Source organism: Anolis sagrei, chromosome 5, assembly GCF_037176765.1.
Source record: "Anolis sagrei isolate rAnoSag1 chromosome 5, rAnoSag1.mat, whole genome shotgun sequence".
Lineage (NCBI taxonomy): Eukaryota > Metazoa > Chordata > Lepidosauria > Squamata > Dactyloidae > Anolis > Anolis sagrei.
In genome coordinates, this window is record NC_090025.1 from 179,031,832 (window position 1) to 179,050,524 (window position 18,693).

The following is an 18,693-nucleotide window of genomic DNA, read 5'->3' on the forward strand; positions in this document are numbered from 1 at the left end:
ACACACACACACACAACAGATGCACTGAAAAGGCAAATCCTAATGGGAAAATTCAACTCTAGTATGTAGATTTGTATATTAAGATGTGGACGTTCACTGGAAGTTAGGTATTCTGGTCTCCTTTTCCATAGATATGTAATAATATAATAATAAATAATAAACTTCATTTATACCCCGCCACCATTTCCCTGATGGGGACTCGGGGCGGCTTACATAATATACAACATATTGCATTCATATGATTTTGGAAAAATAATGCCTCCTTATCTGGAAGATGAAGACAATTAGGCTGTTTTTTCTGATACATTGTTGTAAGCTTCTTGGATCTCACAGGAATTGTGGTACTCTAGAATGTCTTCATTTTATAAAAAGCCAAGCTGGGATCTGCCCTCCTTAGAGCTCCAAAGCAATACATGTACATGTGAGTCAGCATGTGCACTGAGGCTAAATTCATTCTGCAGCACACTATGAGGCCAAACTCGGAAATATTCAGCACACTCTACCCCTGCAAGCACTGTAGCATTTTCAGGACTGAGAAAGGGAAAACATGTCTGTTTCCAGTTCTGCTGGCATTTGGGCTAAATCACAGAGCAAGGCAAGTAGCAGGCCTACGTGTCAATATCTTCTAGTTAGGTTATTAAGCAGATCCAATGACATAACTTTGTTTTTATTAATGAGTCAAATATGAGACTTCCATCCTCTGGACCCCAAACTCAAAATTCAGTGACACACAGGGACTTCTCACACCACACTATGATAGTGCTCTGATTCCACTTTAACTGCTCTGGTGACATCCTATGGAAAACTGGGATCTGCAATTTAGGGAGTGGCATTTCGTTTTCCCACACAGAAAACTCTTGTGCTTGCTCCCTCGTCTCTATGACTTCCCCTCACATATTTATTAAAATTATATTTTTCCCTTTACTTATATGATTAAGTTAAAACTGTCCTCAACTTCAAATCTCCTTTAACATTGTTTGTTCTTTTTCGGTAACAGCAAAAGTTGAGTATGAAAAAACACAAGCGCAGGTTGAACTTGGAGCCCTGCCAATTATAATTTGCCCTCAATACAATCAAACATTTGTTGATTAATGTACTGATTAAATCTAATGAAACGGCAGCCACTGCTGTGATTTCCTCCCAGCAACCCCCCTTCCCCCCAGTTTTGTACTTACATGAGGAGGTCAGTTATAAGCCACCTTACTGCTGCCAATAAGGCATAAAGAGGCTGCCAAAAAGAACAAAGGATAATTATCTTAGAAGAAAAGGAGTATTAGTTCACAATTCCACACTCATTCCTTCATCAAAACAACCAAGTAGAAGGTAGACTCTAAGAACCAGAGTGAATTGTACCTAAGTCAACCAAGTAAGGACCTGTCTAGTAGCCAAAAAGTTCATACTCACTCACCTCAAATGTCTCCATGGTGCACAGCTACCTCCAGTGAGTAGGACAGGGTTTTTGGTTTAAACTAGCCCTGATTTGCCCTGGGCAAAGTCAGGGGGACTCTGGAGTTTGCTGTTCTGAAGCCAGTCCAGGTGTGTGTAATGGCTAAGAGCTTGTATGGAGCTCTATAGCTAGTTAAGAGCAGTGGCATGGTGGCAATATAAAGCACGTAAGAACATGGAGACAGTGACAGACTTTGTATTTCTAGGTGTGAAAATTAATGCAGATGCCGACTGCAGCCAGTAAATCAGAAGACATGGGTTGTTGTAGGTTTTTCCGGGTTATATGGCCATGTTCCGGAGGCAATTGCCTCCAGAACATGGCCATATAGCCCGGAAAAACCTACAACAACCCATGGATTCCGGCCATGAAAGCCTTCGACAATACATTAAATCATAAGACGTTTACTTCTTGGGAGAAGAGCAACTACCAATCTCAATAAAATAGTGAAGAGTAGCAACATCACACTGGCAACAAAGATCGGCAATGCTATTCCCCGTAGTAACCTATGGATGCAAGAACTGGTCTCATTGGAGAGAAGGACCAATGTGGAGCTGGAGGCCAAGATGAAGTACTTTGGCTACATAATGAGAAGACAGGAAAGCTTGGAGAAAATAATGACGCTGGGGAAAATGGAAGGAAAAAGGAAGAGGGGTCAACCAAGGGCAGGATGGATGGTTGATATCTTTGAAGTGACTGGCTTGACCTTGAAGGAGCTGGGGATGGTGACGGCCGATAGGGAACTCTGGCGTGGGCTGGTCCATGAGGTCACGAAGAGTCGGAAGCAAGTGAATAAACAACAATGATGTGTGCTGCACCAGCTATGTCAGTGGTTCTCAACCTGGGGTCCCCAGATGTTTTTGGCCTACAACTCCCAGAAATCCCAGCCAGTTTGCCAGCTATTAGGGTTTCTGGGAATTGAAGGCCAACAACATCTGGAGACCCCAGTTTGAGAACCACTGAGCTATGCGATGGCCCTGGATCTGGGGCTGCTCCAGGGCATACTTTATTTCCACTTTAACCAATCATTATTTCTCTTTCCTAATGAGTTCCATATTGTCTCCCAAATCCAAAGTACAATAGCTTCAGTTTAGTTATCTTTGCTTCTAGTGAACATTCAGGCTTGATTTGTTCTATGCACCATTCCTTTTGTTGAGCAGTGCATGATATCTATAGAACTTTTCTCTACCACCACATTTAAAATTAGTTGATTTATTTCCTATCGGTTTTCTTCACTGTCCATTTTTCGCAACCACATATAGATGGTTTATTATATGACCAGTTCCCCACAAGGGGTGTTTAGGAAACTCTTACTAGTCTTCTGCAAATCTGCATAATTTACTCCTTCAGCCAAAACTCATTTGATGGTAAATCACTGACTATCATTTATAAAATATAGGTTGTTACTGACCACAGACAAAAAAGGCTCTGCAGTCTGCCATTCCTTTTAAACACAGGTGGATATTCCTCCTGCAATTGTTGGATTGCACCATTGCTATGTTGGCTAAAGCTGCAAGCCTTTGTAGTTCGACAACACGTGGAAGACAACATGATTTCCAACTTCGTTTTAGAAAGAAGAGGCCAGGATTAGTTCTTGACAAGGCTGCAATCTCACCATCACACTGAATTTTATTGGATCGCCATGAAAATCTCTTCTGATTGTAGCCTTCTTTTATTCCTTCAGTACTTCATCATTTTCTTCATCATGAAAAATCAGTTTTAAAAGAAAGATTGAATACTGAATTGCACAGTGCTTTGCAAGTGCTCTGCCTGAAAGTTTCCTAGCTCTCTAGAGCAAATACAGTGAACCTAACTACTTACAAAGATTTACCATAGCAGTCCAACTGTAATTACCAAAAGTTTCTCTGTTTAGCTAATACAACTTTAATTATATAATGTAATCCAATTCAAACTACTTTCAACCATATAAAGCTAATTAGTTAATCTAAATCTAACAAGCAAATCCAATAGTGATCAATTAAAGTGATCCTGATTTGAAACTTTCTTGGTATCACTTTATATTCAGCTATTTATTAGCTACTAGCTATCCCTTGCCCTGTGTTGCTGTGGCTCAGTCTGTGTATATGTGTGTGTATATATTTGTGTATATGTGGTTTTGTGCATGCACTGTAATGCATTTTTTTTGCTTTTGAAGTGCCTTCCACTGTGTTTTTCAGTGTTTTTATGAGTGGTGGTCACTCGTTGGCCTGAGAGGTGTCGTGTCCAAATTTGGTGTCGATTCACCCAGTGGTTTTTGAGTTATGATAATCCCACAAATGAACATTACATTTTTATTTATATAGATGGTAATTATAAGAAATATGACATACACCCCCAGTATGCATGATTATTTTCATTGATTAAGCTGAAACAAATATGTATGAATGATGGTGGGTTGTTGTAGGTTTTTTCGGGCTATATGGCCATGGTCTAGAGGCATTCTCTCCTGACGTTTCGCCTGCATCTATGGGTAGTGGATGCTTGCCATAGATGCAGGTGAAATGTCAGGAGAGAATGCCTCTAGACTATGGCCATATAGCCCGAAAAAGCCTACAACAACCCAGTGATTCCGGCCATGAAAGCCTTCGACAATACATGTATGAATGATATTGACAATACTATATGATATTTTATTTTATGCATATTAGCTACCTTTTGATATAAAGCCTATCATTTTATATTAGATGCTGATTGCTGATTTATAATTCTGCAATTCTCTTTCATTTTTATATATATTAAAGTTTATTTCCTATTTTATTTTCTTGTTTGCATGGAACTATTCTGTTTGGCCTTATCAACTAGATAAGTGCAAAAAGAAGCAGAAATTATTTGTGGATAATAAACGTGAATGTCCTTTCCCAGCAGTTTGAATGTGTGAGTTTAAGCTTGCATCAACATAAAGTTTTAATTTCTATCTCTGTTATGGCAGTAATGTATCTATGATCCCAGAACAAAAACATTTGTGGAACACAGTCAAAATCTGTGCTGTGTTGTCAAAGCAGCTAAAATCTTTCCTTCTCAGCATATCTAAATGCTGATATAGCTACAGAGATGTACAGCCAGTCCCTGGATTACAAACATCCAACTTGGAACTCATAGTTAAGAACGAAGAGTGGGACAACAGAAAGTGAGACAAATCTGCCCCTTGGAAGAGAAATTCAGTTCAAATCTGGGGACAGCGGGTTGAGCTCCCTCTGTCGGCTCCAGCTCCCCATGAGGGGACATGAGAAAAGCCTCTCACAAGGATGGTAAAACATCAAACATCTGGACGTCCTCTGGGCAACGTCCTTGCAGATGGCCAATTTTCTCACACCAGAAGTGACTTGCAGTTTCTCAAGTCACTCCTGACATGAAAAAAAAACTTCCTCCCTTGATTGGTCCTTTAGGAGCTCAGGAAAACCACTCACATTCAAAACAGTAGCAGGAGAGGTACCATCCTCACTGAACTGATGAGTAAAAATGTTTCTGCCTTCAATAAACAAAACTGCTTAGGGAGTACTCTATTGTTTTTTTAATATGAAATATACTGTTTAGTGTTTCTTGAGTATGATGTGTAAACACACAAACTGCTATAAGATTTTGATCTGTTATAGAAGCTCCTCTTGGCTTTTGATAAGGAGATACTTACACTAAGGAGAGGTCGGGCACCACTATGGTGGTGGTGCGGTGCTTTGCACATCGCTTGGTAATCAAACATTTTCACCCTAAAAAGAGACAAAAGTGACAAACGAGTCTAAGAGTAGAACTTTGGAAACTGCTTTATACAGAAAAGCTACGAGGGTATCCAGCCTGTGTCTATCTACTCTGATTGGCTCTACAACTACCGTATTTTCCAGTATATAAGATGACTGGGCATATAAGATGACCGGGCATATAAGACGACCCCCAACTTTTCCAGTTAAGATATAGAGTTTGGGATATACTCACCGTATAAGACTACCCCTCTTCCAACGCACACAAAATAAATTTTTTAAAAGCATCAGATTTGATTTCAATATGGTAATTTTCCTATTACTGTACCTCCTTCTCTGCCTCTCAGATCTTGTACATGCGCACCTGCACCACTTCACTGCAGTCTTCAGGAGCGAGATCTGAGAGGCACAGGAGGAGGTACAGTAATAGGATACAAGGGCGGGCCAGACAGGTAAAAGACGTGTGTTTTTCTGGGCCTAGAGCCACTCTATCTCTTTTTTCCATACCCCAGGCACCTGCAGTTTGCTCCGCCCTTCACTTACACCTTCCCGGTGAGGCGCCCCTTCACCTCACCATCAGGACCGCATTAAGTCCATGAATCCTGATGAATGGATTTTCTTCTACCGTACTTATACAACGTTGCCCTTAATGCTTTCATACAGTCGCGGAATACGGCAGGGACACGGCTACTGCCATTTTTGAGCTCCCCCACCACATGCAGCAACCACAGATTCTCCAATCTGGATTGGAAGTTTCAGCAGCCACTCTATAAGATGACTCCCAGCGTATAAGACTACTCCCATGTATAAGACGACTCCCGCATATAAGACGACCCCTGACTTTTGCAAAGATTTTCTTGGGTTAAAAAGTAGTTTTATACTCCAGAAAATACGGTAAGTTATAGCACTTTTCTCTGAACACAGGAGAAGGAAATATATCCAAATATCATGCATACATTCAGAAACAGTACTGACAAATGTCCTTATGCTTAAAATCTAGTTCACCCTATGCTTGATGAATGTTTCACACCATGATTTCATTCTATAAAACATTTCCTGTATTTCTGGAAGATATTTCTTACTGATTTCACAGCATGCCACTCATAGTAATACAATTTTATGTTTTCATTTATATGCACTTGAGTATCCTCAGCTGTTATATTTATTCATGTAAGGTCCAGATATATCCTTCTATCAACTAATAACATCTTTACAAAGTTTTCCAAGCTATCAAAAATGTGATATTATATATGTTTTCTCTGGCCAGATTCATATGAAATCTTTCAGATATATCTGGTCGAATTTTGAGACCCATTTGTGCCATATATGCATGACCATTTTATGCTACATCAGCAACACAGAAGTTTCTTAGAAACAGTGGGAAGCAATGTTATACAACATGAAAACATGAACCCATTTCTAATCATCGGTAGAGAAGAGTAGGTTCAATCAGACCTGTCTATTTCACTCTAGGTTCCAATTCTATTCTGGCAATGCACGAAGGGACTAAAACCATCTGACTAGCAGAGAAAATAAATAATAAAACATTGGCTCTTTTGTTTAACTAAGGCAGGATTAGGAAGCTCACTTCTGAGAGTTTCCATATTTAAAAGATATGTGCCTGTAGCTATTTCCCTGCCATCTTCCGTCATGTATTTTCAGAAAATAGGTAGGGGAATACTGCATGTAACACGGTGGATTTGCTCACGTGACACATGAACAGTGTGATCACAGCTGTAGTCAGTATCTGTTCTTATGATCACAGGAAAATTGTCTTCAGTTCCTGCCATCACTGCCAATTGTTGACTTCTGTTCTCTCCTTATATTTGCCAAAGTGAGCAAATACTGGGAGGTTTGCTGTATTGGGAGGCTTCCTGTGGATGCTGAATATGAACAAACCTTAATAACCGAGGCAATATGCTGCATACCACTGTTTTCATCCTACCTCTTTCTATAGCTATATGAGTCTTACTGTGGAAAAGACAATTTGTTTCTATCAGTTGGTCCTCTGAAAGGAGACCGTCACATAGAAGATGTTGGCACTTACTGTTTGAACATTCCCATGTTTATGAGTTGAGTCATAATAGAGCCATCCACTTCTCCAAAAAATTTTCCAGTCTGCATGAAGAGGGAGATAATAATGAGAGAGGTAAAAACATTGTTGGTACTAAATCTTCTCAGCTTTGAATTACTCTGGCTAATCCAGAGTGATAGAGAAGAGTGCCACATAAGTTAGGAAATATTACAGCCAAATCTTAGCTCTGCCTCAAATTTATTGGGTGATACAGAGACAATCATAAATTTAGAAAAGGATTAGGCAAGCCACAGTCTGCCATTTGCAGTATGTGGATGATAATAATAATAATAATGGTTAACTTCAAAAGAGGGTTGTAAGGATTACAGAAAGAAAATATGCAAAGTATCTGAACACTTGAAATATGAATACCAATGCATGCCCAACTTTTGTTTTTTATATTTTAAAGTTACTTCACCCAGAGAGTTTTGATCTATGGGATAGGTAACGGGGTGTAGTTTTCTGCCAGTTTCCAGTTCCCGATGTTGGAAAATTACTGCTATCATCTCCAATTCATTACCACTTTCTTATATGTATATTTTGCATGAATCCTATTTCAGCATAATATGTAATCTGTTTTTGCAATGTACATACATGTACATACATGGATCCACTACTCAGGGGCGGCTCCAAAGTAAGCATTTGCAGTATATTGATTTTGCCCAGGGGTGCTCTTGAGGCGCTCTTGACATATGTAACCTTGACATATGTGAGTTGTAGTTACTGGGATGTATAGTTCACCTACAATCAAAGAGCATTCTGAACTCCACCAATGATGGAATTGAACCAAATATGGCACACAGAACTCCCACGACGAACAGAAAATATATATCAGTGATTGGTTGGGGGGGGGGGGGGCAAATACGGTTTGCTTACCGTTGAAAATTACCTAAGGCCGCCTCTGCCACTACTGAAAACTATTCAGAAACTTCAGCTCATTCAAAACACAAACATCAGTCACTGGAAAAATATCTTACTGATTCTGAAATAGATTTAGTGATACCATCTGTTTTAAAGGACAATATAAAGTGCTTATGCTTTTAAAGCCCAACATGATTTGGAACTCGAGATTTAAGGAATGCCTATCTTCACACCAACCAATCTTTATAGTACTCTGTACTTCTGCCAATCTCCCAATCCTATAATATGCTGTTTTGCACTATTCCATACCTGGTCCTTTTTATAGCCTGATCATGCCCATTTTAGTATTTCTGGTTATTGGTTTTTTGGTTGTGTATTGTTTGAGTGAGTTTTAAGGCTGCTGTTTTATAACCTTATGTTTTATTTAATTGTGTTTTATCTGATTGTTATGCTTTGCTGTGTTTTATTTTAATTGTGTTTCTTGTTTTTAATGGATTGTTTTGCCTTGATGTTTGTGGACATTTTGTCCCATGTATAAGTTGCCCTGAGTCCCTTTGGGGAGATGGAGGTGGGGCATAAAAATAAAGTTGTTATTGTTGTTGTTATTATTATTATTATTATTATTATTATTATTATTATTGTTATTATTATATACTTATTGGAAGCCTTCTGAAATTAGGTGGGCAGCAACTAGGGAAATAGCCCTCCAAGTTGGGGCTCCAGCTAAAACCCATAAACACTACTTTATTCCATTTTGTTATTCCAATTTATGACTATGCTATTATTAGAAGGTTTTATTGGCAAAAATTGTTCAGAGGGGGTTTGCCTTTGTTTACTTCCAAGGCTGTGAAAATGGAACTTGCCAAAAGTCACATACTGTGCTTCCATGGCTAAGTGATTTTTTGAACCCTAATATCCCAACTCCTGGTCCAAGACTCAAACCACTACATCCTGATTTATAATCCCTTGCTTGTGTCAAAATCCAGAATGGCAGGGCCACAAGAAAAGAGACATTTAGACTTTGGCAGGCAAAGTGCAACCCTAACCTAGGCTCAGTCCCCTGACTTTCTTTGTGGCACTTGAACCCTCCAGACTCTCCAGACTTTTAAAAAATTCACGAATGGTTTATTTTCTTAAATGTCGCCAGGAAGGGCATTTCACTTTTAAATGCATTCCAGCCACCAAACTGTTTTAACATTATTGAAAATTAAACAAAACTGAAGGTAGAGTTCTAGCAACTTTTGGTTTTGGTTTTTTGTCTGGTAATTTTACCAATCTAGGGGTTTCTTGAAAGTTCTGTTGCAGAACTGAAGCCCAAATTTATTTATTTATTATTTACCATATTTATATACCGCCTTTCTCAACCCGAGGGAGACTCAGGGTGGTTTACAAACAGCACAATTCGATGCCCCCAATAACATAAAAACAGTTAAAACATTTAGCATAAATAACATCAGATGAAACAGTAAAAACCAATAAATTCTCAGCATCTCATTACTGAAATCATCATCCAATCGCATTGTCCAGTTGTTCCATAGATCAGAGCTTGTCTGCTACACTGCAAACCCACTGTACTTGTCCACTTCTGACTTGGATGTACATGTAGCTCTGGAGAAAGCACTCACTCTTTCAAAGGGAAGTGTTTATTCAGCAAGGAGCAGCTCACATCTTTGATTTAATTTCACTATGTATTTTAAATAAGAATACTTTGTTTTAACAATACAAGAAGAAATTTGCTGGATCAGATCCCAGGCTTTCTCACTAGGTTTAACTATGGCAATTATGGGTTCGAACACTTCTTCACATTGTCTCTCAGACTTGGGCAGTAGTATCAACTCCTTCATTACTCTCTCAGAACAGGCTGATATCATCAAATGACTGGATGTCTTCCAGAGAAATCCTGTTGGCAACTTGTAATACAGCCATAGTCTCTTCTGGTACCATAGATCTATCCCCAAACAACAAACTCCCAATTTCGAAGACTTTACCCCAGAACACTCCGAAGATGTGTTCCACCCCAGGAAGGAGTATTCTCACTGGAAAAGGTCTGCAGAACCCCAGGTCACCTCAGATTCGGATGCAATCCCTCGATCTACAGGCCAGTAGCTATAGGACAATGCATAACCAATATGTTTTCATTGATGATGGGGATGTCTGGATTGTATTACCATTGGATTGACAGAATGCCCCACATTCCTCACTTCAAATTTGTTGGCCTCAAGTCCCCCAAGACAGTAGGCCTGGGAGTAGTATTTGACTCTTGTCCTGGAATGCTGCAGGATGGAGAAATGGAGCTCCCAGTAGGAACAGCTTGGTTGCCTTGGTTGGTGACCTACGCAAAGAACTAGACAGGGGGAATGTGTTCCTATTGGTTCTCCTGGACCTTTCCAAGGCTTCCAATATCACTGACCATGGTATCCTTCTGGGTTGCCTTTCTGGGATGGGACTCAGATGTACTCTTCTTCAGTGGCTCAATTCCTTCCTGGAGGGATATTCTCAGAGGGTGATGCCGGGGGACTTTTGTTTGACTACTTGACCATTGGCCTGTGGGGTCTCTCGGGGCTCTGTGCTATCCCCCATGCCATTCAATATATACATGAAACCGCTGGGAGAGGTCATCCAGAGTTTTGGAGTGTAGTGCCATCTATACGCAGATGACACCCAACTCTATCATTGCTTTTCACCTAATTCCAAGTAAGGGGTTCCTTTGCTAAGCTGGTGCCTGGCAGCTGTAATGGACTGGATGAGGGCAAACAACTTGAAGCTTAATCCAGACAAAACAGAGGTGCTCCTAGTTAGTCGTAAGAAAGATCTGGGAATAGGGAAACACAGGTTCACAGTTTGGGAGTACTCCTAGATTTGGCTACGAACCCGAAGGCCTAGGTATTGGTTGTGGCCAGGAGTGCTTTTGCATAGTTAAAGCTAGTGTTCAACTGTGCCTGTTCCTGGAGAAGTCAAATCTGGCCACAGCAGTACATGCCGGAACCCCCGGTGGCACAGTGGGTTAAAGCCCTGTGCCGGCAGGACTGAAGACCGACAGGTCGCAGGTTTGAATCCGAGGAGAGGCGGATGAGCTCCCTCTATCAGCTCCAGCTCCTCATGCGGGGACATGAGAGAAGCCTCCCAAAAGGATGATAAAAACATCAAATCATCCAGGCGTCCCCTGGGCAACGTCCTTGCAGACGGCCAATTATCTCACACCAGGAGTCCTGACACGACCAAAAAAAAAAAAAGTACATGCCGTGGTTACATCCCAGTTGGACAACTGTAATGTGCTCTACATGGGGCTGTCTTTCAAAAGTGCTTGGAAATTTCAGTTGGTCCAAAGAGCAGCAGCCAGACTCATAAAGTTTCAAATAAGCCAATCTGAACACCTTGTAGGAACAGCAGAATGCAATTATGCCTTCTCCCCATTAATCAATTTGTTTCAGTAGTTTGTACAAAGTCTAAATGTGACTGAGGCAGGCATTCATTACTCCTCTGGGAAAATTCCAAAGAGCTTTCAGAAATCTAAAAAATGCAGATTTCTTCACTTTGTTCCTTCCCTTTTCATCTACTCCTTTTTGTTCTCCCCACCCTGTTATTTTTCAAACAGGCATAGAAAACTGTGATCATTCATTAATTCATTCTTACCTGTTTGGGAACTTTAGATACAAGTATGAATCCATTATTATCAATGAGGAAGCAGTTCAGATTCTAGAGAGAAGCAAGAGTGAGGAAACAATGTCAGTTTCTGCAGAGGCCAGTATTGGCGTTTGGCCAGTTTAAAAGGTTCAGTTTTGCTCCCTTAATTGCTAGGGTCTTCATATATGATGCTATGCTGTTTTATACTTTTGTTCAGACCTTTCTTGAAACTAGTTAGATGACTACAGGTGCTCCTATGTCACTATGGTAATACAATGTTACATTATCTATTCTCTCAGCAGGGTACAATCTGAATTCATGGGATGATATTTCTTCACTTGCTTTTCTGAAAAAAAGTTGGGGTGTTAAAAAAATCAAATCCACTTTGTTTTAACCAATGGCTGTTTGTGATAGTGCCCACCCCCAGAGAGCAGTTCCTCAAATATTACTCTCTAAAACGAATACTGCCCCCAACAACAACAACAACAACAACAACAACAACAACAACAACAACAACAAGAGTTCCTCCCCCCACACTCCCCACACTCCCACTGTGCCATCTTTGGAACATAGTAAACACAGTAGTATATTACTCCAATGTACAAGGATAATATTTAAAGAGCATCTGTAAACAAAATTCACTTGCTCATGTTTATCCCCATCATTAGTCACAGCTATGGATTTCAAAATGCTTTCACAAAAATTCATTAAGCGTAACAACACTCTTGATATTCATTTCACATCTGGAAAAAACGGGATGCCATAATTTTTTTTACATTTCCTAAATCTATTCTGGAATTGTAATGGAAGTTAAAAGTCCTTTCAGTTCTCACTGAAGACTCAGAGTTTTCTTTTGCTCTCTCCCATTGCAAATTGCCTAATTGTCTGATGAGGCACTTCAAAGATCTATCTTCCTGGCGTCTTGCCTTGGATGTGTTGCTTTTTAACCAAGCAAATCCCTGGTTGGAAAGGATCTAGAGGAGCTCAGATATCTTGTCAGATCACCAGATAACCCTGGAGCCTTTCCAAGCCACACCGAAGAACCCTGGCTGTGCACGCTGCCCTATTGCTGCTACTCCAAGGTAGAACCAGGAAATACTCACCTTGTATCTTCTATCCATGGTTTGTTTATTGTGATACCTGAAACCAGCTCTCTGCTCTGTCTCCCCCTCCTTGCCCCCACCCACCATGGCTTCCTTCTCTGTGGCTTGTCCAGGAAGGGAAAAGCCAGTGTTGAGCTCATATATCACAACAAACACATCACAAGCAGACCTGTGATCAATTATATTATTTGCAGAGTACGTATTAGATAAAGTAAGGTAAAGGTTTTTCCCTGACATTAAGTCCAGTCATATCCAACTCTGGGGATTGGTGCTCATCTCCAATTCTAAGTCGAAGAGCTGGCATTGTTCATAGACACCTCCAAGGTCATGTGGCCAGCATGACCGCATGGCGCACTGTTACCTTCCTGTTACCTATTGATCTACTCACATTTGCATGTTTTTGAACTGGTAGGTTGGCAGAAGCTGAGGCTAACAGCGGAATCTCATGCCACTCCTCAAATTCGAACCTGCGACCTTTTGGTCAACAAGCTCAGCAGTTTAACCAACCGAGCCACCGGGGGCTCCAAGAGCACATATTAAGCAATGTGTATTAGCAAGGTGCCCTGTACCCAGGGCTATGGCCAAGAGGAGGGGGGTTTAGAGGTTCCACTCCCCACCCCTGATTTTTTTTCAGGTTAAATTTCAGGTTTACTCATGCATTTTAATTGGTTAACCAAATCCCCATGCTAAGTCTATGAGAAGCAAAAATTAAATAAGTATCTCCAGAATGGCAAACACTATCTCAAGCAAATATCGACAATTTATTCGCACTGTCATTACTTACAGCAATAGCCAATATAGTGGAAGCAACCAAGTTGGCCCAACGGGCAGGCAAAGCCTAAGGCATGGGTTAAGGCCCTCATAAAGGAGACTAGAAAGAGCATAAAGGAGACTAGACTTGGTGGGGGTGGTTGACAGGAGCTGAGCTCCAGGCTACTGTTCCTCCCAGTGTGAGGTAGGAGGTACGTTCCTAATGAGGAATTAGGCCTTTCCCTCCTTGCTCCCTCCCATCCACTTTTCCAGATAGTAGGGTTCCTATTGCTATGCCTTTGCCCAGAGATTCACCTTACAATTCGGGCAGTTTCTGCCCTTGGCATTTTATTTAAATTATTTTGTGTTGTGAAACTACTCTTCATGATTTGCTAAAAATAAGTTTCAAACCCCTCCCTGAATTTTTTTTCTGTCTATGGCCCTGCCTGTACCCCCTGATAAAAATTACATACTCCCTTCCTAAACAGCTTAACAGAACTGTTGAGGGGATAACACGATGACCCCTGCCTTTTCCTGGGAATCTTATAGTTGAAAGATAAATCAAAATGAAGGCATTCCTGATTTAGTCTGCAAGCTTCTTTGACACTTTAAACAGAAATTTAGAAAAAGGAATACAGACAATCTAATTCTCGTTCATATATAAAGGATGAATGGATGGATGGATGGTGAGGTCTATTATTTACATCAAAAGAATATGTCTGCCCCTTCCCGTCTTTTGGTTCTCTGAGCTCAAAGCTATTTTCTCCCAGTCCAGCTCACTTCCAGTATCAAAGATGAAGCGGAAGAACACTGCTCGAAGCAACAGAGCACAATAGGTTTCGCTTTCCTTCCCCAAGCACTTTTTTACATTTAAATAGTAGTTTCTCCTAGTTTACCAGTGAAAGAAGCAGGCATATGGATGTCTGCTCCACACATCTAATTTGGCCACAGGCAAAGGAGACATAGAATGGCTTGCAAGTCGCCGGGCTACTTACCTCATTTAAACATAAAATAAAAGCCAGAAAAACAAGCAAAATTCAACAACAGATAAAAGTGTTCTTGTGCCTAATGTAATCAAATGAAAAAAAAAAAAACTATATATAGCCCTTGATCACTGAAATACTTATCTGAAAAAATATATGTTAAAATCCTAGCAACTTACATCATCCTGACAGTTCATGGGACAGAGACCCTCCACACCACTACACTGGAAGAGAAGAGAAAACAAATACTGTTATCATTTGAAATTGCATTTACCTGAACATTAAGCACTTCTACAGGTATTAGGAAGTAGATCTGTTATTGATATAACTCAGGTAGGCAAGTTACATTCTGGATGCAGTGCTTATTTATTTATTTATTTGCTATATTTCTACCTGCTCTATCTCACTCTGAAGGGGACTCAAAGCGTCTTCCAAATTGGCAATAATCAATGCCATGCAAACAAAATATACAAATAAAATATACACATACATTAAAATCAATAAAAAGTAAAAAGTCATATCATATTAATAAATTAAAATCAGCTATTAAAACTACACAAGATCAGAAGTCATAATCCAGGAGCCATTCCAATCATTTTACGCTTACTTCATGGCCTCCTATTCTCCAAAAGCTTGGTACCATAGCATGTTTTCAGTTTCTTTCTAAAGGACAGGAGGAAGGGAGCTGATCCAATTTCTCCGGGAAGGGAGTTCCACAGCCAAGAGGCCACCGCTGTCTCTCATCCCCACCAACCGAACATGTGAAGGAGGTGGGTTCGAGAGCAGGGCCTCCCCAGAACATCTTAACCTCCGAAGTAGTTCATAGAGGGAGAGATTTTCGGACAGTTAAGCTGGGCCAGAACCATTTAGGGCTTTATAGGCTAAAGCCAGCATTTGAATTGTGCTGGGTAGCAGACGGGCAGGCAGTAGAGCTGGCGTAACAGGGGGGTTGTGCATTCCCTGTACTCCGTTCCAGTGAACAATCTGGCTGTTACCTGTTGGACTACTTGAAGCTTCCAAACAGTCTTCAAAGGCAGCCCCACATAGAGCGTGTGGCAGTAGTCTATAGGCGATGTAAAAAGACCATGGACCATCATGGCCAAGTCTGACTTCTCAAGGTATGGGCACAACTGGCGCACAAATCTTGCTTGACAACCTAGCTTCCTCCAGATGTTCTAAAATAAACCTCCTTTCTTTCTTGACCACCTGGGATTAATGAGAACTGCAGGAAGGAGCCAGATTGAGAAAGGATGCCCTATTGTTTTCCCTGCAAGGAAGATCTTGTAGTAAAGCTACAAACAAATACTGCAGAAGTCTTCTCAATTCAGCTGGCACCAGATGCTCTCTGGCTTTTTTCAAAATTCCTGCATGAAAATACTAGAAGTGAAGCCTGGAAAAAGACGGTGAATGGATATATTTGGACCAATGTGCATTTGATTTCTTGTCATTCAAGCTCTGGCAGTAGTGACAAAGGACTCAATGAGAAAACTACTTGAGAGAAAGCAATGGAACTTTTACTGCCATTAGCACCAAGACAATGCCGAGAAAAACTCTCCACGTGTGACCTGCACTGTGGCATGTATGTTACATAGTATATCAGCCCTATTGGGAATATGTATTGCCATAGTACCTATTTATTTATTTATTTATTTATTTATTTATTTCCAGTATTTAGACCCTACCCTTCTCAATCCTGAAGGGGACTGAGAGTGGCCTTACAAAGGGAACAATCATTTAAGATTAAAACACATTATTAAAACCACACAATCACAATGTTCTGTGTTTTAACCATATTATATGCCCATTTGCCTAGGCTGCCCATGTATCCCTTTTTCCACGATCAGCTTACCCAGAAGCCGTTCTGGTCCATGTGTCAACCCTTGTCTGCTCTGCTTCTATGACATATCTGGGACCGATATTCATGCTTTTATAAAGACCTGCTTTTGGTCTCAGATTTAGGACAAGAAACCTTGAGAATGTGATGCTCTTGATTTGACAAGACTACTCTGTGTCATATGTAAATTCTTTTAAAGCCAATCAATGTCTAAATCCTCTAGTTTTAAACACAAATACCAATGCCTTTTTATCATGATGCTACTTCAGACTCTTGATTGTGGCGCAGCTGGCTGAGTGTCAGCTGCATTAAGATCACTTCTGACCAAAAGGTCATGAGTTCGAAGCCAGCTTGGGTTGGAGTGAGCTTCCGACCAATTGTGTAGCATGTTGTCGACCTTTGCAACCCAAAAGACAGTTGCATCTGTCAAGTAGGAAAATTAGGTACCACCTATCTGTGGGGAGGCTAATTTAACTAAATTATGAGGCCATAAAAAAGACTCCAGCAAAGCATGTGGGGAATGTGGAAGTACTTCATCAGTGCCGCAGATGAACGATGAAAGTGACAGCTCCCCTGGCGGCCAGAAAAAGTTAAATAACCTCTGACTGTCTGTCTATATCAGTTGTGTGTCTTTGGCATTGAATGTTTGCCATATATGTGTACATTGTAATCTGCCCTGAATCCCCTACGGGGTGAGAAGGGCGGAATATAAATACTAAATATTAATACTGTAAATAAATAAATAGATAAATAAATAAATAACACAGATAACTATTTACCAAGTGGAAATATGTAAACATTTAGGTGTGTTTCTAATATCTTTTCTTCTAAAAAGTAATGCAGAGAATTTTATCATTTTTCTCTGGTTGGATGTGGAAAAAACTATTCTCTCCTCTTGGAACAACAGTAGAGGTAACTGTTTTAGGAAAGCAGCTTCATGCTTGTGGTAGGAAGTTGATTGTGACTTCAGTGGGCTGCTCAATAAGGACCAAGGGATATTCCGTGCATCAAAGAAATTTCCTGGGAACGTAAACATGGCAAAACCAGACCTGCTCAGCATTAGCAAAAGTGGAGGGAGCAGTGGCACTGTTGGCTTCTTTTAGTTTTCTGGTAACATTGTGACAAATTATACATGAATAGTGTACAATGGCCTCTGGCGCTGCCTATTTGCTTCAGCTGGAGCTTTACAACAAACCAATGTTGACATATGCCAAAACAATGAATTGAATAGTGTATGAAGGGTTAAATGGTAAGAAAAATCTTACCAGCGCTTGTGTGTTTCATAATTATCCTTGTGTTACTTTACTATGCAGAAACTAGAGCAATAGTAGTATTGGCTTCAGAATGAAAAAGCTGATTAAAATCCTGCCCTTTTCTCAGTTCAAAAGGAGCAACAGTAATGAAAGAAAACATTTTAAAGCTGATCAGCTATGTTGTTTTTCAAAACTAAAATGAAAGCACAGCATATAAGGTTGACTCAAACGCTTGGAAGACTATATTGATAAAAAATATCACCATTGGTCCTCTACTGATTCCTGTCAATCAAGGCAGCAAGTGGGAAGGTATACAGATGACTTACAGCAACCGAGACAGAAAAGACAGGCCTGTTCATTCTTTTGGAAAGATATACAGAAAAGTGGGTGGCTGAATCACAATGGAGCTTCTCCCCCCGCTCCTTCATTTTTTTGGGTAGGACAAAAGTTTTAAAATACTTCATTAGTGGTTCTTTATAATATAAAAATTCAAAAGTGTGAACTGAAGGAAGACAAGAAAGAAATGAGTTAAAATTTAACTTCCAGTCCTCAAAAATCAGGGACATTAAAGAGTCTAAAAAAAGAAAAATGGGAGCAAGAACGAACAAGCTCCAGTCCAGTATTCTTAGCAGGCTATTTCTTATATCATCGAAGGCTTTCATGGCTGGAATCATTGGGTTGTTGTAAGTTTTTTGGGCTGTATGGCCATGTTCCAGAAGCATTCTCTCCTGACGTTTTGCCTGCATCTATGGCAGACATCCTTAGAGATTGTGTGGTCTGTTGGAAACTAGGAAAATTGGATTTATATATCTGTAGAATGTTCAGGATGGGAGAAAGAAGTCTTGTCTGTTCGAAGTTGGTGTGAATGTTTCAATTGGCCATCTTGATTAGCATTTAATGGCCTGCCAGTTTCGAAGTCAGCCATAGCAGAGCACTTGATGAACCAACCTGGGTATAGCATATTATTTCAGAACACAGAAATGCTGGATCACTCTAACAACTACTATGCCAGGCTACACAGAAAAGCCATTGAAATCCACAAGCATGTGGACAATTTCAACAGAAATAAACCATG

The 18,693-nt window shown here is 40.3% G+C and overlaps 1 protein-coding gene across 2 annotated transcripts in view; it reads right to left on the reverse strand.

Annotated features, from left to right (window-relative positions):
• The window catches only part of CACNA2D4 (calcium voltage-gated channel auxiliary subunit alpha2delta 4), a 215,143-nt gene that overhangs the window by 22,248 nt on the left and 174,202 nt on the right, over nucleotides 1-18,693 (reverse strand). For both annotated transcript variants that reach the window (XM_067469273.1, XM_067469272.1), the window contains 5 exons: nucleotides 14,711-14,755; nucleotides 11,705-11,767; nucleotides 7,184-7,254; nucleotides 5,073-5,148; nucleotides 1,176-1,228 (listed from right to left, as the gene is read on the reverse strand). In XM_067469273.1, the coding sequence (XP_067325374.1) occupies nucleotides 1,176-1,228; nucleotides 5,073-5,148; nucleotides 7,184-7,254; nucleotides 11,705-11,767; nucleotides 14,711-14,755 (308 nt within the window). The remainder of the gene's footprint in view (nucleotides 1-1,175; nucleotides 1,229-5,072; nucleotides 5,149-7,183; nucleotides 7,255-11,704; nucleotides 11,768-14,710; nucleotides 14,756-18,693) is intronic.